Source organism: Carettochelys insculpta, chromosome 13, assembly GCF_033958435.1.
Source record: "Carettochelys insculpta isolate YL-2023 chromosome 13, ASM3395843v1, whole genome shotgun sequence".
Lineage (NCBI taxonomy): Eukaryota > Metazoa > Chordata > Testudines > Carettochelyidae > Carettochelys > Carettochelys insculpta.
Window position 1 is genome coordinate 15137437 of NC_134149.1, and position 20805 is coordinate 15158241.

At 38.9% G+C, this 20805-nt stretch overlaps 1 protein-coding gene across 3 annotated transcripts in view; it reads right to left on the minus strand.

The window, feature by feature from the left end:
• The window catches only part of THOC2 (THO complex subunit 2), a 92703-nt gene extending 74989 nt beyond the window's left edge, over window positions 1–17714 (minus strand). For 2 of the 3 annotated variants that reach the window (XR_012647385.1, XM_075008178.1), the window contains exons 1-5: window positions 17627–17702; window positions 10735–10793; window positions 6348–6439; window positions 2928–2979; window positions 1573–1643 (exon numbers count right to left, since the gene is read on the minus strand). Coding sequence is in view for 2 of the 3 variants with exons in the window: in XM_075008178.1 (XP_074864279.1) it covers window positions 1573–1643; window positions 2928–2979; window positions 6348–6439; window positions 10735–10793; window positions 17627–17697 (345 nt within the window). In the remaining variant the exon portion in view is untranslated. Of the gene's footprint in view, window positions 1–1572; window positions 1644–2927; window positions 2980–6347; window positions 6440–10734; window positions 10794–17626 lie in introns of all 3 variants that reach the window. The other variant, XM_075008179.1, reaches the window with a different exon arrangement.
• Window positions 17715–20805: the final 3091 nt, after the last annotated feature.

The following is a 20805-nucleotide window of genomic DNA, read 5'->3' on the forward strand; positions in this document are numbered from 1 at the left end:
CTGGTATTCTAACGAGGCGTTGAATATGTATTTCAGCGCTTCATTAGTAAACTTCGAAATGGCCACTTGCATGGCCATTTCAAAGTTTTGGGATAGTGTAGACATGGCCTATATGTTGTTTTCACATGTTTTGAATCTCATTGTTTATTAATCAAGAAAAACCAAGACAAATTAAAGATCATAAAAATTCTAATTTTTTCCTCCAAGACCTTTATTTTGTAGGAAAGAATTAACCAATAAAACAGAAGGAGTAAACTGAATGTAAAAGAATACACACTGTTACAAGACAAACTATTTTGCCTGAAACTAATGACTACACATTCTGCACAATTATAATGTAACTAGTTAAAGTAATTATCTCTTCTTACAATAAAGAACCAACCACAGGATTTTTCCTTTCTAATTTGGTAACTGGCCTACCTAGGCTGTTATTCTGCTTTGTCTCATACTAACATACCTTTTGACTACAAAGATGAAAATAATTGTGCAGATGTTCTCTTGACAAAAAAAACATACAACAAACTAACAGATTTACTTGGTAATGCTTGGGTTGTTAACTCAATTAAGTTTTATGGGTGGAAAATAAAAGGAAAATCTACATGCTTCATTTGAAGTACTGTATTTTTCAAAAATAGTGTTTATTTTCATGAAGTAAACTTTTCTTTTATATTTCTTTTAAAAGGGGATGGTTAACATTTAACCATTTAAAGTTTTAGTAATTTTTTAAAAATGGGAATTCCATCAAGTTGTACTTTTTTCTTCATCCCTATAAGCTCTTATCATGTGTTACAGTAGTAGTAGTAAGCCTCTTCCACTCTTCCATCTTGGAGCACACTCCATTGACAACCATTTGCTATGTTTTAACAAAAAGAGGGATATTGCCAGTTTGGCTTAAATAACATTTTCTTTTATCTGTCTTTTTATTTTAGGCATTGATTCAGCTGTATTTAAACAGAGCACTGTTTTACATTTATTTGTTTTGTCTCTTTTCTGTAAGGCTTATTGAAAAGCAATCCTATTCCAGGTTCATCCTGTGTTTCTGGCTCAACTTGGTTCTCTTTCTGTCAACATTCCATCAGTTATGACAGTTGTCAGGACAGCACTTGATTTGGTGATTATGTATCTTCTATGTTTGGTTTTACAAGAAGCAAATCCATACCAGGTACACCCCTTTTTCCTGACACAACCAAAGCCTTACGTTGCTTTAAGTTATAAGGGAAAGTAGTATGCTGAATTTGGGGATCCTAGCTCTTACCATTTAGGTGCTCTTGATTAAATAAACTCTCTAAAATACATTTATTTATTTATATATACATATATATATACATACACACACACACACACACACAAATTATATGTATGTATTATAAATATAATTTCTATATTATAAATATATAGTAGATATATACATAAATTATTTTTAATTATTTTCGTTTTATAAAAAAACTCAATAAGACCTACATTACGTACATTTTTTCCACTGAAAATAACTAGTAAATTGCAGGTTTCAATTTTCTGGTCATATTTAAATATGGAATTTTTTTGCTACAAAAGAAGCATGTTACAACTTACCAAACAGGCTAACACCAACTGTGTAAAATGATCTCTCTTGCTTTTTTCTTCTAAACAACTTGTTTCAATATCTAAAGTAAAGGAATATGGGGAAGGGCAAAATAAAACATTAGCGGTCATGGAGACATATCTTTCAGTTTCTTACTCTTTTCTCTACCGAAACACAGAAGACTCATTCTCTCTTGTGTGATGAATTGAGATAAAAATCTGCTGACATGTAGTACTGAGGTTTATGCTTCAGCTATTCTTAATATTTTTATTCTGTGCCTAGTCTAAGCATGTTAACACTCAGCTTACTGTAATATTTAGTGCGTGATTCCATTGATACCACTGCACATACAAGACTGTCCTATAGAAGAAGATAGGCCTGCTATATGTTCCTGAAAGACAAAAAGATCTTGAAAGGCATACTCACTGTCCCTCATTCACCAAATGTAACTCCAAGGCTGTTAACTCAAATAAAGTCACATCTCAAATCAAGTTTTTTTGAAGTACAGTTTAAAACAAGTTTTTCAGAATCTTTAATTATTCCTTATTACCATTTACAATCCAGATTTTTAAGAATAAAAAACAGTTATCAGTTTGTACGAGTTTTTTGTTCTTTTAAAGTTGTAGCTATAGTTGTTATCGATGAGCCAAGGGCTTCACAGCCTATTGCTATTCATACTTAAAAGCAAGCTTCTGTAACTTTTTTATTCATGCAGTTGCATTGACTTTCATCGGCCTACTGGAATGAGTAAAGGTTGCATTTCTGTCAGAAGAGAAATGTTGCTCCTTTTTTAGGGAGTTCTGAAAGTTGTTTTTGCAAATAAGAACCTCATCTTCGACGCAAATACCTTCCACAAAATTATACTGAAGGGCAGATAAGGCCTAGAGACTGCTGTGAAACTACCGAAAATTTTCAGCTAAATATTCTACCATTAAAACTATTAATCTGCCTCTATTTTCTGGAAACTTGGATTGCCTGACACACTGTACCAATGCATTAGGACTAATGACAGAAACTTCAACTCTGCTAGTTCTAGGGAGCTGTTCAGTCTTTACCTATCATTGCTTTCCTTGAATTCTATGTATTGTACATACAGTTTAGGAAGACAAAAAATATTTTATTATGCATATACTCATTTATATAAATACAAAAGCAAAGTAACCATGAATGTTATAAGTTTATATAAACTCCATGCTACTGAAACTACAAACATTTAAATTGCTTTGCTCTGGTTCTAACTGCATTCAACTACATTTCAAAAAATTATTTTAAATAAAATTTTGGAATTTTAAGATTTTCATGAGATAGAATACACACTTCTCCTCCACTAAGCTGTTCCAGCGATGAAAGGAAGGAAAAAACCTACCCAATATGCAGAAGACATCAGCAAGGATAGAGGACATGTCATCCCGAAATTCCTAAAAAAAACAAAAAAACCCCCAGTAAATTTAGGAATACCAAATTTGTAATTAGAGTACTATTGACCATAGAGAAATAGAATCTTGACAGAAATATTAATGAATCTAATTTACATTATTCTTCTTAAGTCAATGAATAGGAGTGGTTTAACTAGATAATGATCCTGATGTGTTTGGTAAAATATAAAAGAATGTATTTATACAAAAGATATCATTCCCGATTTGAGCTAAAAAGCACTGCAAATATCCCAATAAGAAAAATTTCAGTGACAACTGAAGCCGTATCTGACGATACGGCGTAAGTTTTAAAAATGGACTGAATTAGCAAAACTATTTTTAAAGGCTGAGAAGGTAAGTCTATTTTAAGTCCTGATTTTCAGGTGCTTCTACAACTCAGTTTTGGAACTAATTTTTTTATATTTATTCTCAAACCCAAAGATGCTTTTTTGGGAGCACAATTAAGATTCAATTAACTAGTTCTCGGTTCTTTTTATTATTCTGAAGTATGGTGATACAAAGTTAAATAGGAAGGACATACTGTATACTTTAAAGATATTTTTCAGACATTCCTTGGTGATCATTCTGAAGAATACAGCAAGCCAGCTAGCTTTGAAAAGGTTTTGATTAATGATCACATAAAAAAGTACTGTATTGTGCATTAATAGTACATTATTCTCCTAAATATAAACATCTAAGTTTACAGTTAAAGCAAAGCCACAGCCAGATGTGCTTATTTTGATAATTTTCCAAAAATATATAGTGCCACAATTCAAAGTACTGGCTTTTGTGCATGCAAAATCCCACCCTTAATATTATTATTTTAAACTTATATTTACACAGAAATACATACATTTCATCAACTTCAAAATGACTAAACACAGCTTAACAGTAACTGTTGCTATTGCAGAAGTAATGAAAAAAGGGGGTAGGCTACCAGAGACACAAATACTCTTGAGTCCTAAAAAACAAGTTGTAAGACTTGTCCTAAGTCAAGACAATGTCAATTGTGTGTTTGAATATCTCCCTTAACGTCTAAGTTAAAAAAAAAAAATTAAAGAATTTAAGGAATGGCTTCACGTAACAAATCATCTACCAGCCTGGCTCCATACACTTTTCATCCAAACACTGACAAACAATGTTGCCAGGTCTTGAGGTTCCCATTTCACCCTTATAAGAATATTGAAAAGGCCATATATATTGCCATATAAATCAGGGTAGGTAAAAATCTGGAGTTAATCAATTTTTTAAATTTATTTTAATTAAAAATACATATCCTAATTATTTATTTTATAACTATATGATAAAAATAAGAAAGTATGCAATTGCTCAGTTCTGTAAGAAAGTAGTTTGTGAGGTAAAACTTTGGGGGTATGCAAGATAAGTCTGGAAAGGCTGAAAGCCATTGCAAGATGTCCCTGAATAAACATCGAAGGACCAGAATTTGTTTAAATGTTAAATACGCTTATGAAAGCAATAGCCTATTCAGCAGGTGCAGGGGAAGTATTTTCATTACAGTTTATTCGGCTAGTCCAATTTAATGGCAGATTCATTCAAAGGTGAGAAACAGAGCAGGAGCTGAAAAAAGTAGTAAAGCTTATTTTCCCCTTTCGATCTATGAATAAAAATAAATGTGAGAGATGAGATCTACTAGTTCTAATGTACTGAAACGCAGGGTGACCAGAAGAGATCAATTCAGTTCACTGACTACAAAGACAATTCTTCCTTTGTTTAATAAAATCTGTTAGTTTCAAATGCAAAAAAGGTTTTCATAAACTTAGCAGCAAATTCAAAGGAATTTTATCTATCTAATAAATTATTTTTTTAAAAAAAGCCAGTTTTGTACATTTCTGACTGAGAAAGAAATCAGCTTTTAGAGAAAGAACTCAGCTTTTGGAGGGGAGGGATAGCTCAGCAGTTTGAGATTTAAAAAAAAAAAAAAAAAAAAATCTGTCAGGGACGGTGATAGATTCTGCTGTGAGGGCAGGGGACTGGACTCGATGACCTCTAAAGATCCCTTCCAGTTCTATGAGATAAGTGTATCTCCATACTTGTATTTAAAACCACAGTTTCCATCCAAATACAGCTGGGCACAAACCCAAGATTAAAAAAATCATAGTAAAAAGAAATGCAAAGTAAAAAAATTATAATCTGATTCAACGCATATCAGCCCTTACAATTTTAGAAAGAGTGTCTTCTTCTGGTTAGCAATATGAAACACCAAATTTAGCATAAAGGCTATATTCAGTCTTTCATCGGTATGCTAAGAAAATAACTAAAAAGCAAACAGCCAAACAGAATTTAAACAGTTATGTAAATCAATCCACCTTTTTCCCCTTCACAGCGGACTTGAGGTATTGTTAAATATGTTGGGAATTTGAGTGAGCTCAACATAAATCAGACTTGGTATTAGTTCAAAAGCCCACGATGCCATACTAGAGCTACCCCAAACACCAACTCCTCTCTCCTGAATGTTCTAGTACATAAACTATTTTTACAGCAAATGCATGAATTGTAAAAACTGAAATGCTTCACTAGCACTGTGGGTACAAAAGAACAAAGCTCATACAGAGCCTGCCAGATATCTGTCAAAGACCCAAACTTACCAGTCAAGAATGAGCTTGCATTTCAGTACTACAGTCTCTAATGTATGTCTAGAAAACATCTGTTGCCCTTGTCTGCTTTTCAGCCATATGATCTTCAATATAACTTTTCATGAGTACTAGCTTTGGGAAATTTTCATTCATTACAGTGCCCTTTAACAGGAACGATATAGCCTCATGAACATATTCTTTAAAGTGCTCCTGGCACCACAGCAGTAATTGCATACAATATTTGTCATTTCAATATTTCCAGTCCCTGTATCTTCACAACACACTGTAGACCTTGCACTAATAATAATAATAATGAGTAAACCTGGACTAGCAAAAGGAAAAATGATCTCTTTGGATTTAAAGACTGTGGAAACGAATTATGAAATCTTAAGATTTGTAACCAATAATCGAGTTTTTTCCCTACAAAAACAAAATGCTGAAGATACTTAGATTTTTAACAGTCAAAAGTACCTCAGTGGAGTTACATTTCCAACTCTGCCTCTCCAAGCAGTTGTACCTATGCTGGCAAGAGAGCTTCCCTGGCTGACAAAGCAGTTTCCACACAGCTGCTTAGGTCAGTCGGGGTGGCCTTTTTGTGCTCCAGAGCAACTTGATTTAGACTGAAGTGCTATTGTGTACAAGTTCTAAGAGTAAAAGCTGTTTCTTTAGATGTTTTAGGAAACTACATCTGCAGTTTTAGCATTTATTCTGATTTCCATAATAAGCAAACTCATATGTTAAATACATCTACAGCAAGTAGCAGAAATCTATACTTACTATAACATCACTGAGAACGTTAGAAGCTTGATCGTGCTTGAGGTTTCCCTTGACAACATGATTGGCAAGCTCATACAGAACCTGCTGGATATCTGTCAAAAATAAAACAGGCACATTAGGAACAGAGGCATCAGGGTAATCCTTGGTCTAACTTTTAGGGAAAATCTACAGTGATGCTGCTGACTTGGTGCAGTTAGTTGACAAAGAGGATGTAATATTCCTTTGCTTCAAACCGAAGATTATTTGCATAAAGCAGTGCCTGGGAGTCCCAAATCTGGCCTCAGTGTACAAGGCACTGTACAGGCACATAACAAAAGATGGTCCATGCCCTAGAGAGTCTATAGAAAGAGAGTAAAAGGTGATAGACTAAAATGAGATGAATTATTACACCAGTCTCATGAACAGCAATAAGTTTAATTGGCTAAAATTCAACATGAAGACACTCACATAGTTAGCATAAACTAGGCATTACTTCATGGGAAAGGGAAAATATTATAATAAACTGAGTTATAGCTATAAAAATTAAGATAATCAATATCTACTTTAGGTGGAAAATTAATAACAGAAACTTTCTGTCAGGCTGAATTGTTTGCAGAAAGAAAAGTGAGAGAAATTTTTCTATGACTAAATAATGTCACATGCTTCAGAACCATTACATTCAAGGGCAGAGTTCTCCCCTGCACCTTGGGACAGGGATTGTAAATGGGGAGAATTACAGAACATTAATACTTGTTATGTACACATGATTCCACCAACTTAGGTGGCTACAATATTTTCAAACTACAGAAAAATGTCCCTAAAATGCCTTATTACAGCGTGAGTAATATATTAATAACTGGGGTGGCTAAAAGCCAAACACACAAAGGAGTTACATTTTCACTTTGTGTATAGTTATATTGTAGTCCAGTGATGGCCAAATCATAGTTCCTGAGTAATCTGTCTTTTACAGCACAGCGTGCAGAGTCCCCTTGGCCCTCTCCCCTCCTCCTCATCTAGAAGGCTGAGGCAATGGGATGATGGGTCTAGGAGCTTCTGCCAGAGATGACTGGTATGTGTTGGGAGGCACAATTCAAAGGTCTCCCCACAAACAGCTTGAGTCAGACCCTCCGCCCCCAGGCAAGCACACTCTTACTCTCTCTGCCACCCCTGGGCGTTAACTCTGTGCAACAATGGCAAACAGCTGAGAGCTGCAGGGAAGGACTTCTGCTTTAGCTCCCAGACAGAGGCAGCAACAAAAGCAGGGACTCTTTCTAGAACTTCCAGTTGCCTCTGCATGGCTGCAGCTCCCATCCTGCCAGATCTAGCAGCTGTTATGATAGGAGGGGGCAACAGGACACATTGTAACAGACCATGGCCAGTACAGCTGGCCCCAGGCTGCCCCAACAAAAGCCAAGATCGCTGACTGTGGGGCTGCCTGAGCTGCTGGCTGCAGAGCTGCTCCAACACCAGCCAGTATGGCTGACCCAGGGACCACCTGAGCAGCTGGTGCTGGGACCAGTTGATTGGGTGGTCCTGAGGTCAGCCACATTGGCAGCTACAGAAGTCATGGAGGTCACAGATTTCGTGACACAAGCTAGAGGTGTGATTCCCCTGCTCATGTACAGATTCACACACGCTTTCATTGAGGCAGCACCACTAAAATAGCAGCACAGCCACAGTAGCACTGGTAGTGACCACAGAGGCAACACGGAGTCATAATGAGTACAAAACCCACCTGAAACTGGTATTTATATATTTGATAAGGCTCACCTATGCCTCCATGGCAGCAACCAGTGCTTATAAGGTGCCTACACTGCTATTTATACTTATGCTATCTCAATGAGAGTTAGCTCAACTATATAAAACACAAGCAGGGAAAATCACACTCCTACCAAACCAAGCAGACACAGCCTAACTAACAAAACACTCAATTGAAAATACTAAACATTAACACAGTGTTCAGTGAGCACTTAGATCATGATACTTTTGGATCTAACCCAACTACCCTGTAAAGTTGGGATTACATAATTCTAACCTGTAATTTCCTGAATTGTATGGAATTGCTTAATTTCAGAGCTGGGCAAGTAACTCTTATCTTTCTTTAACATAGTATTTCTGATGAAAGAACTCAAATTCTTCAGTGCTTAAGCCAATCCCTATCAGAATCCAGGAGGAAATACCACACCTCCATACTGCCGCTTTCTGACATCTTCCTCTGAAGCATATGGTACAGACCACTGTCAGAGACAAGATAATTAAGTATACGGACATCAGGTCTGATCCATTATGGTAGCTCCTATATCCTGTCCCCTGCTTTGAATCCAAATTCATTGATTATGCTAATTTTCAAAATAATAATCAGTTAGTCAAAGTCAATCACCTAACTAGACACTCCAAGATATTTTTCTCCAAGAGAAGCTCTAATATTGAGAAATGGTGTATCTTGTGAATAAATAAGAGCATCAGTTCAAAAGTAAACTTGGGGGAAAAGGAGGTACTATTTAAGTGTTGGTCAGATATTTAAAGTACATAATTAAAAATATTTTAGAATCTCAGAGGGGCAGCCGTATTAGCCTATAGTGGTAAAAAAACCCAAGCAGCCCTGTAATGGGTCTTACCCACAAAAGCTCATAATCTAATAAATAAATTTGTTAGTCTACGAAGTGCTACAAGGCTGCTTGTTTTTGTAAAGTATTTTATAGTATGTCAACATCTGCTACAGAAATAATAAAGAAAGTGATACCTTAGTTATTAAATGAGACAAGATTGCTTAATTAAATTTGCATGCTTTCTGTTCTCAGCTTAAATCTCAATTTATTCTGAAAAGACAGGACATGGGGGACATGCTAAAAAACAGAACAAAAACTGCTTTGGTGCAAAGATTGTCCTATTTGTTTATACAGCCCATACGTCAATGGAACCATAATCCTTGATTTGAATTTGTACAACACTACAATAATAATAATCAAACTACAAATAAGCAATTTTAAGTACAAAAAGGAAGTCACAGTTAAATATGATATAAAATAATTCAAAATTTTAAGAAGTTATCACTGCTAGGACTAACAATTTGCATAAAAGTATAAATTAATCATTTTTCTCTTTTTTACTGAAAGCATCATTGTATCCAAACATTAAAAGAGAGAATGTACAGTACTGCCTTCAACAAGTTAATTTAGCTTATGACATAGATAAATATGAGTTCCTAGAAGCCTGTGGACCTGATTTCCTTTCACTAGTTTTGTAACACAAAACATTGATTTAAATGGAGTTATTCTCACTTTACATCATTGTAAGAGCAGTATTAGACCCTTTTATATTTTAATTGAATGAGAACTGTTCAATTATATAGACTGTGTAAATTTTAATTTCTTAAGTATGTCACCAAATCTACTAAATTTCTTCAATCAAAAGGAAACATCACAAGTTCTAGAGACTTACAGAAATCTGCATGAAAGTTTGCATCTCAAGTCAATACAGGGGGATGTTTGAAAACATTTCTGGGTCATCGGGATTGTATTAAAACAGTGACCTACACTGAACATTTTTGGGAGTTAAAACGTATTTTTGCTCTTTTACTGATTTAACATTAAATAATTTTTACTTTGCAAAATGAAGTATATTTATATCTGCATTTCATAATAAATAATCCCCCCCCCCCCCCCAGTTTTTATTGTTTCCCCAGGCAACTGTTTTAACAAGATCCCCAGACACCATCTAAAGAAAGTAAGCAGCTTTGCAGACTCCATAATATTTAATCTTTCCTTTCAGGGACTCACGGCAAACAAAGCCAAAATTTAATTTCTCTTGTTCATGTTGCAAAATTATGCCTTTTTATTTGTCCTTGAACATTCTAATTGTTCTAATTCTTAAAGTCCTTGTCAAAATTTGAAATATATGCATTTTAGAATGAATGCTAGAACCATTTTAAAAACTGTAACTTTAGCAGTTAAACCCAGAAACATATTTAATCAAGAATGACAGAACTGGAAACTAAGGACTATTACTCTATAGGAGCAAATGAACAATAAGTTTCAGAGTTGACACTTACTTGTATTATTAAACAGCAAACTTTTATGTTCCAAATATTTATCATACATCTAGTTCATTGTTAGAATAAAACTCAGCTCTCCATAAAATATAAATAGTTGGGCTTTGCATATGGAACTTTACAAGGACCTAGAGGAAAGGAATCGACTTCCCCAATGAAAGACTGGTTGCGGGTCTGCAGTGAATTCCCTTTGTATGCTTTCTATGCACATGTTTGAGGTTAACTGAATCCGTGCACAGTGATATCTGCCTTATACATTCTTTACTAGCAGTAATCACCATATACACATTTGGATTATCAGATTTCTCTCTCTCTCTCTCTCGCACACACACAGTATATTGGACAATGTCAACTTACCTCTGAAAGTCACATTTTCATGGCTTTTATTTTCACTGAGTGTGCGGCATAATTGTAAACTGAAATAAGAAATATTGTTTATATAATTTCAGTTTTCAAAATCAGACATGAATTTTAGTTACAAAAAGAATTATATAGTATTGTTTGCTCTTCTGAACATATGCCGTTATTTAGACTATTCCGACAAGCAAATTAAGTTTAAAACCAAAACATAATCTTTATTCAATATTTAAAGCTAAAATTCAGATGCTGATTTAAATAAGTTATAAATGCAATGAACAGCAAGATACTACACCCCTGTAAGAAGTACTTCTGTATCTCAAGTTTCTCTGAATGACTACCAGAAAATGAAAAAATAAGGGAACATGAGGACATGAACGAAAACAAGGACACATTCCTATTTACATAATATTGTTAATAAGTGACATGCAAGTATCTTTCTGGTGAGCATTATCAAACTTTTGCCCATATGTATGTTTGAAATATTTGTTCATTTTTAATGCTAGGTATAATAATTCACATGATTTCATAGACCATAACCCAGGAAGGGGGAGGTGTGGGAACATACTACTAAGTGGCTATTTTAATATTTAAATAAAAATATAAAAAGATAATTATAGCCTGAGTGTTCTGTTCTCTGAATCAGTATCTGTGGGATATTGTGCAGAAGACCTATTTTAGAAAATGAGTCTATACAACAGCCTAATTCCTGTATTCATTTAAAAATAACTCTTGATTATGAAAGAGACAAACATATTTTAGCCACTTTAATAGCTATCTGTGCACCTACATGAGGCTTTGACTTCAACAATCCTCTTCAAGGGTGCCAGGAGTTTCCTGCACTGTTCTCACTGCAAGATCTGGCCCCAAAGCATAAAAGCAGAGCCCTACATACCTTTAAATGCCTATATTTATAAAAATGTAGATGAGTGCGCAAATCAGATTTTTTTAATTTTGCAAAAGAATTATATTCTTGTAAGGATCACTGCTTTAGATATCACAATTCATGTTAGAGTGTGAGAGAATCAAAAATGAAGACAACATCAAATCTATGTAGTCTCCAGGATACTCTCAAAGATACACAAATGCATAGCAGTATCTTTCGATGTAGATTATACAGAGCAATATTAGGCTTTCTTCATGTCATCACCAAAATTATATATTAACTCTTCTAAAGCAAGTTCATACAACAATCATAGCTAGTCACTCTAGCTGCTTGCACCAATATACATATCTCCTTTGCAATCTAGTCCAATCAGCTTTTTCATCAAGTAATTAGTTGATTTAACAAGTGTGTGTGTTCTGTGCAAAACATTAAGAAAACATATATTTACATTCATATATGTAAATATAATGCAATCAGCAGACTCACTGTATAGCTACATTATGAAAACTTAAATGACACAAAGTAGTGGTATGGTTCAAATTATCTTTTCTATTTTTTACTGTTACAAAAAATCACAAGAGGCTTTTTCCAACATATCGTATAACATAGAAAGGTCTAGTTCTAAAGTAAGAGTCAAGAAGCTTCTATTTCATTCTTTCACTAATGGTGAATTTTCTTCTATTCATTATTAACCAAGATAAATAGTAGAACTGCTAAAGTATTTATAAAAATCTTTCTTCTGAGTCTACTGTGCATTTTCTTAAATATTAAGTAGATGAATTAGTATCTATCACAATTAGCCTACATGCATTCATTTTTACTTCCTATAAAAATTAATCATAAATAAAAGCCCCGACCCTGCACTGGGATCCACTCAGGCAGACCTTTGACAATCATTTTTTTATTGGTCAATGAGATGTGATGTTAATGCAACTCCACTGTGCATTGAAACTTATCAGAGGGGTAGCTGTGTTAGTCTGTATCTGAAAAAACAGTAAGTGGTCTATAAAGTGCCACATGACTTCTTGTTGTTTGTGCACTGAAAGGTTCATTTCAACAGATTTTTGTGCATGATCAAGGGTTTTAAGTTGTTTCTGTACTACAGACAAATATATACTCTCATCACCTGAAACAAACTGAAATGAGAGATGCAAAATATTAAAATGCTCTTTCAGTTTACCTAGAAGACCAACCCACTGTTTCAGGTGCTGGCCAAAGAAATCATTAAAGATATTCTTACACGTGGTAAGGTTCTGGATTCGTATTTTTATTTATGAGAAAACCAATTAAAGTGTTAGTGTACTTCATTGAATGTGTATGTCCGCCCAGTACCAAACCAGGCAAACCACACACACATAAGGTATTACCATGTACTACTTAAAAGGGATAAGAGACACGTATATGCTGTGTGTGCGTGTGTACGAAAGTGTGCATATTAAAATACTTCATCTTGAATAATTTGGTTTGTTTCATTAGGGCCATTTCTATGTTCCCTGCTTGTAAAATGACACTTAAGTATACATAACTAATAATTTTGCCAGCATATCATTTTAGACTCTCCTTTTGTTCGATATTGTAAGCTACCCTACACTAACGCTGTGTCTACACTAGTGAGTTCTTTTGAAAAGGGGCTCTTTTGAAAGAGCCCATGGAGCATCTACACACAAAATGCGCTCTTTCGAAATTAAATTGAAAGAATGTGGTGCTCCTTTCAAAATCACTCTTCCTTTCCCATTTCAGGAAGAGTGCCCCCTTTTGAAAGCTTGTTTCGAAAGAAAGCATGCGTAGACACTCTTCAGGGCCCTTCTTTTGAAAGAATGGTCTTCATTTTCGATCCTTGGCCCATCCTTTCAAAAGAGTGCAGACTGTGTGGATGCTCTCTTTCGAAAGAAGTTCTTTCAGAAGAGATCTTCTGGGACAGCTTCTTTCAAAAGATTTCTGCAGTGTAGATGTAGCCTAACAGGAGTTAGTGATTGTTCTTATCTATCATCTATCCTACCTTTTCTTCCTACCAACCACATACTGTTCCCATGACAATTACCAGTTCTTACTTGAGTGAAAGTTGCTTTTTTTTTGCTTCTGTTCTGCTCAACCACAGCATGTTTAAAGACTAAACTTTGTCTTGAAAACAGGTGCTTGCTCTCCCCTTTCAAACAGATGGGTAAAACAAGTTTTGCTAAGATTTGTCACAAGGGTGTAGTTGCTAGAATTACAGGTGTTATCTTTACAAAACACAAAAGCAGTAATGTAACACTTTAAAGACTAACAAAATGATTTATTCAGTACTGAGCTTTCATAGGACAGACCCACTTCATCACCTCAGTAGCATTGCCAGTACAGACTGATGAAGTGGGTCTAACCCATGAAAGCTTATCACTGAATAAATCATTTTTTTAGTCTTTAAAGTGCTACATCACTGCTATTCTGTTTTTTAGAATACAGACTAACACGCATACCTTTGTTACTATTCAAGTGTTATCCTTGTATAGCTCATCCCCTTTCCCATTTTTTCAACTTAATCATCCTGTATGTTTAATTTAGACTACAAAATCTTTAGAGCTGGAACCATGTCTTTCTAGACTTTCTGCAAATACTCTAGCACCCTTTCTAAGCTTCTAATTCTTCATTTGAACTGTCAGAAAATATTTTGAAGCATTTAATTTTGGTATCTAAAATGGGTGTAAAATGCTATCAGTAGTTGTATTTCTTTCTTAACAGAGAGGATCGGTCAGTACTTCAGAATAAAAATTACAGCAAAATTGCTCAATATGTACTTTCAGGAAAACCAGTCTTTTGGTACTCAAAAAATCTCTGATGTGTTTGATACAGATACAATTATTTGCTTTTAAAAGCTATTACACGTAAGTTTAAAAGATTTATCAAATATTGTAGCAAAAACTGACATGTTATGTACAGAGTCATACTTTGCTGTCAATTTACAGCCTCTTGTTTAAATTAGGATCCCTGGGAACTGTGCTTAAGATTTAAGCACTGTCCCATCTAAACTGGTAACACTGCTCGATAAGCCAGCACGAATGAACCAACATCATGTAATATTCTATTTTGTTTTTTAAAATAGCACTAAGCCACCTCTCCAGACACAACTCTTATATAAATCAACTATGAAATCTCTCTCAGCTTTAACTCTGTATTACATGTCACGTATCAGAGGGTTTTTTAAAAAACTGATCACATTCAAGTTTTCAAACTCAGACATAACAAAAAAAAATGGGAAGTCTCCACATACATGCTTTGTATGTCAAACCTATATACAGTAAACACTTTCATATCTGGCAGCCCCAGGACCAGAAGGCTGCCGGATATTCAAATATTCTAGATAATAGAAAGGTATACCTGGCAATGCATAACACTAAAGAAAAACAAGGTTAGGTATTAAGAAACAAATAAAAATGTTGATAAAGTACTCTGCATACAACAGTAGTACGTACACTGTAAACTTATACTATATTTATTTGTATTTAATTTCACTATACTACTCTTATGAAAAACAGAACTAAAATTTAGTTACGGTTAAAATGCCAGTTATCTGAGAGTTCCAGATGATAGACTGCCGGTTAAGACAGAGTTTACTGTATTAAAAATGCTATTTAACTGAATCATCTACACCTAGCTACATATTTTAACAGGTATAGAAGAGATACATTTATATATTTCATTGTTCTTGCTACACACACACACACAAAGTTGTAGAATGCAGCCAATACACGAGCTCTATACTTATTGGCTACAGTCATCTTTCACATTTATCGTAAATTCAGTGGTCAACACAGAACCCTAAACAGGGAAATTTAACTTCTTTATAGGCTCACCTACAGAGCAGTCATTATTGTCAGAGAGTCGGTTAATACAGCTGTTTCTTTATTTGGTCATAATATAGCCTAGTTTTTAGTACACACCAAAACATGTTTAAGCCCTGAACATGTCAAGCATGATGTAAAGGCACTGACAAAAAGGCTTCCCCTCTTTCGCCAGCAAGTGGAAAAGTACAAGGGAAATCTGATGGTGTAGAGCAGTGGTTTTCAAGCAGTGCGCCACAGCACACTTGTGTGCCATGAGAACTGTCCAAGTAAGCCCTGTAATTTCAAGAGTTTTTCCTCACTGCAGCTCTTTGCTGCCTGAGACCCACCTGGTGTGGAGTTAGTCAATTTCTTTCTTCCTCCTCCCGCACTGCCAGTGGCTCCTTGCCAAAATGCCAACCCCACAGGACCCCCTTTGTGCCAGCAGGCAGATGAAATGCTGCTTCCTGGCCTGAGTGAGCTGGTGGGGAGCCTGCCCCAACCCCTTGCCATGGCAAGCAGAAGCAGGCAAGTGCAGGAGCCTGTTGGAGCTGGGCCATGGTTTAAATGTCGCATCCTGCTCCAACAGACTGGGCTGGCAGGGAGTGGAGCCTGATTTCTGCAATTTTCAGTGATTACTCAATATCCCTAGCATAGTGTTGAACAGATTTTGAAAATGTGTCTGTGCTCATCATTGAAGACAGTGTATTCTGTGGTGGATTTGAAACATTAATGCATTTGATCCTTGTTTACCTTGCTGTATGCACTACTATTTGCAAACCTCTCTAGTAAGACCATAACCACAGTAAATGTAAGTAAGGCTGGATTTACGCTCATCGCAGAAGATTGAATGTTTATGTCCGATCTTCCGGGGTGTCATTTTGCACATGCGAGAAATGGTGCATTCCAGGGTGAATACTGACCCCTCAACTTCTTTTGAGCGGCATGTTATCAAGGAAACAACTGGAGGAGTGTTCCCATCAACCTTCTGCCATGAAGACAGGCATAGAAGTTGATAGCTAAAAAGTCAATGTTTGGTACACAATTGGCATACCAAAAATTGCATAGCAGCTGTCAACCTTCCAGGTGTGTAGACACCTCTTCAATGTGACAAGTACGAGCAATTGATTTAGCTGAAAAAAGTGGATGTGCCATGGAATTGTTTGTCTCATTGGAGTGTGCCAGGTGACTGAGAAGCCTGGGAAGAGGACATCTCCATTCACCTCAGCATCTCTTCCCCTGTACCAGTTTTTAAGACGACTGGACAACTGTGCCAGTTTCAGTAAGATAAACTAACATTAATGTCAATACTATGATGGCTCACTGAAATCCATCACTTGATATTCAATGCTTAAAAATTAACTTTGAAAGTATCCATTTTAATAAAAGCCGGACAGATGAACGTTTAAGACCTCTTCAAATCAATCCAAAATATTTAAAAGCCTTTGTACCAAATCAATGTTAAGTTGAGAAGAATGTAAATTACATGCCAAACCTCCTGATCAGAGGCAACACCAACATGCACTGAGCGACATATTGAGGGAACCTGTCATGGTGGGATAACTCCGGACTAGGACCTCGGGGATACTGGCAAGGCAGCTCCTTTCTCTGCCAACCCCACCAAACCTAGACGGATTTGGGAGGAGAATTAAGCAAAACTCTCTTGGCACAAAAATGCCCCCTCGCAGAAGAGCAAGAGAGCGATGGGATGAACCGTCCACGGCAGTCACCCCCTGGGCTGGGTCGGGGAAGAAAATCGGACATTAAATCCTTCGAATCGAAGGCTTTCGGGGCCGGGGCCTTGCGAGCAAGCTCAGCACCGAAGCGCCTGACGCCCCAGCACAGGAACAACTGGGCGAACTCGAGCCTCGCGCTCAGCCCGACGGGCCGGGGATTGGGGCCAACAGGGGCCACTCGCAGGTAAGGAAGGGGACGCTTGGGGCTCCAGCACCTAGCGAAGGGGCGGACGGGCAGGCCCGGGGCGGGGTGGGTGGGCGTGAGTGAGGGTGAAAGGGCACAGACCCGGCCGGGGGCGCGCGGCCCTTTAGAGTGCGGTGTGAGGAACTCAGGCCGGAGCTTTGCCCTCTTCGTGCCGAGCTCCCGGCCCCCGCGCCCCCTCCCCCGGGCCCCAGACTCCAGCTCCTACCACCTGCGGGACCCAGACTCCAGCGCCCGGCCCGCTCCTCCCCCCGCGCGGCCCCGCACTCACAACTCGCTCTTGCCCGATTTCTCCCAGTTCTTTATCCACTCGGCAGGGAGCGCCCCCGCCGCCGCCGCCATCTTCCCCGTGTGGCGCCGAGAGCCCGGATGGGGCGAACGACGGACCGGGGTCAGAGGGGACGGGCCGGCCCGCTAGGCATGATGGGAAACGGGCCTAGGTGCCGCCTGGGAGAAGAACGCGCGCGCGCCCTCTCGCCAAGCTGCTACGCCGCGCTCCAGCGCCCGCCTCGCGCCCGGTGCTGCTAGTGAGTCTCTGCACCGCCGCCCGCCTCCGCGGCCAGACAGCGCCAGCAGCCCCCGGCTAGTCCGGTAACATCGGGCTCCAGCAGCCCCCCGTGTACGGGTAACCCTGAGCCCCAGACATCCAGTCCCCCCATACTCCTAGCACCCTACCCCCGTACAAGGGTAAGCCTGAGCCTCAGGGACCCAGCCCTCCCATACATGGGTAACCCTGAGCCAGGCTTCCAATACTCTTGGCAGACCCCCATGCACTGGTGAACCTGAGTCTCGAGCCAGCCACCCTGTACCCTAGTAACCTTGAGTCCCCAGGAGGCCAGCTCCCCCTGTACATTGTAACTCTGAGACCCCAAGCAGCCAGTCTTCTCTGCACCCGCCTTAGTGGTAACCCAGAGACCCCAGTAGTCACTCCCCCAGTACTCCTAGCAGCACCCCCCATTTCCCCACCATTGCTAACACCTGGCAGCCTGCACTGTTGCCTGTACACAGGTAACATCATATGTCTACAACCTCTTCTACTAGATCAACTGCCCAGTCTCCGTACACCAGTATCACTGGGTCCCCAGCAATCCATCCACAACATCCAGCTCTTAGCAGTCCACCACCCACTGAATACACAGTCACACCAGAATCCTTGCAATTCTCCTAAGGTAGGGTTACCCTATTTGAACTTTGAAAAAAGAGGACACCCTTGAAAGGGAGTGTATGAGTTGGCAGATACACTCCTTCTCAGGGGTGCTCTCCTATTTGAAAGTTCAAATAGGGTGACCCTACCTAAAAACTCTATCCCCCAGCAATTTGCCCCAAATGCATACCCTCACTAAATGTACCAGACCCTTGCAACATTCCCCAAATAAGCTGGGCCATCTGCAGCCTTCCCTGAAAGACACCAGTAACCCCACTATCTCATCAGATGCCCCCAAATACATCTGGCACCCTGCGATCCATCCAGTAACATCACAATATACCAGGCCTCTAACACCAAACCATCAACCACTGACACTCCCCCCACCTCCCTAAACAGCAGGCTACCAGGAGGTCTTATAGCACAATTGTAATATCTGTTCTCCAGCAATCCCCTCCCTTCCCGCCCTGCAACTTCTGGCAGACATTGGGTGCCCAGCAACTTTCCACCAAATACCCTACAGCACTGAGCTTCCGACAGCCCTATAGCAGTAGACTGGCAGCAATTTTCCTCCCATCTCTACATCACCATTCCCATATTCTTAGTCTAGATTGACATCTGTGCATATATTTATGCCTTCACAAACTTGTTAAAATATATCCATTATCAGATATTTAGCAAAGGGCATCAATATGACTTATCTAATTCTGTAGCTCTGTTCTACAAATGTATAGCTGTGATGTTAATTTGCTTATAATAGCTTTTAATGATGGAGTCGCAGTCAAAGCAATATAAAACTAGTTTGTTGTTAAAAACTCATTTAATCTGTCATGCTAGTAAGTTGATAGTTATATTCTAAATCTTTTGAAAAGAAAGAATGGTCCCTTCATTTTAGAAATCCTTGGTCAAGTCTATACTGCAAAACAACTTAAGTTACATCTCTGTAGTGCCACCACAGTAATTAAATCAGTTTTTCATGTCTACACACTCCTTTCTTTGGTAGTGCACATCATCCTAAGAAGTGTTTCCACCATTTTAACACTGTGGGGAATTTTGGGAAACTGTTAACCTGAGCCTCGCTGCCCTGGTCTGACAGCTCAAGATCTGCTTATGTTGTCAGCCCCAGACAGCGAGGCTTTGACTGTCAGGCAGCAGAAAGTGATGTAAGCAATGCAATATCTGCACAGACACTGCCTAAGTACATTGACCTAAGCACTGTACTACTTGCAGAGGATGAGTTACTGAGGCAGGGCTCGGCAATAAAAAAGCAGTGGTTTGCCAGGTTTAGTCCCCTCTCATGCACTGGGGCACTGGAGCCCTGCACTTACCTACTCCTCCCCGTCCTTCCCAGAACTTTTGGGTTGCCATGAATTGGCTAATTTGCACTCTGTCCCTGCTCTCCCCTCTCCCTCACAGAACTTGAATGTGTGACACTCCCCACTCCTTCCCAGAGCCTGCACCCCCACTTTCAGACCCCCTCCCGCACCACCACACACTCCTTCCAGCCCTCAATCTCCTTTCCCAAGCCTGTACCCCAAACCCTCTTCTGCACGCACAATCCCTCCCAGTCTGCACCCCAATTCCCTGCTCAGCTCATAGCCTGTTCCCAACACCTAAACTTCACCCCAAAACCTGCATCCTGACCGTTTCCTACATTCAAACTCCCTCTCTGAGCCTGACCAGCCCCTCACCCCTTCTGCACCCAATCTGCCTCCCAGAGCCTGCTTCCCATCCTGCATCTCACACCACTGCCCCAGCCCAGCAGCATGCAAACTCCCTCCCAGAGCCTGCACCCCAAACTCTGTTCTGCACCCAACCCCCTCTGTCTGCAACTCTTCCTATATCCCAATCCCCTGTCCCAGATCAGAGCCTGTACCCTAGACCCCTTCCTTACCCTCCCATAGCCTTAGGTGGCGGGGGAGGGGTTTGAGTTGCAGAGGGGTTGTGGGTGCTGTGCCTGTCTGGGCAACACCAAACTTAATGCAAAGCTGGTATAAAAGTCAACTCTTCCAAAGGTCCTTTTATCTGGAAAAGCCTTCCTGTACTACTACTCTGTGTCATTGTATCAGATTGTCCTATCACCTATATGACACAAAGGCTCCTTTGAAAAGGCCCCTGGTTCTTTTTGCAAAAAATTCTCATCTCAAGCCTGACAAACTCACTACACCAAAATTCTCTTGTAGAATATTAACGTGTAAAAAGCAATGTGTAAGATATCAAAATTTATCAAGATTCGTATTTAGGCCTGAATGTGAGGGGGGAGGGGGTGCGAGAGGTGCATTTGCACCTCCCCTCTGCCTATGGAT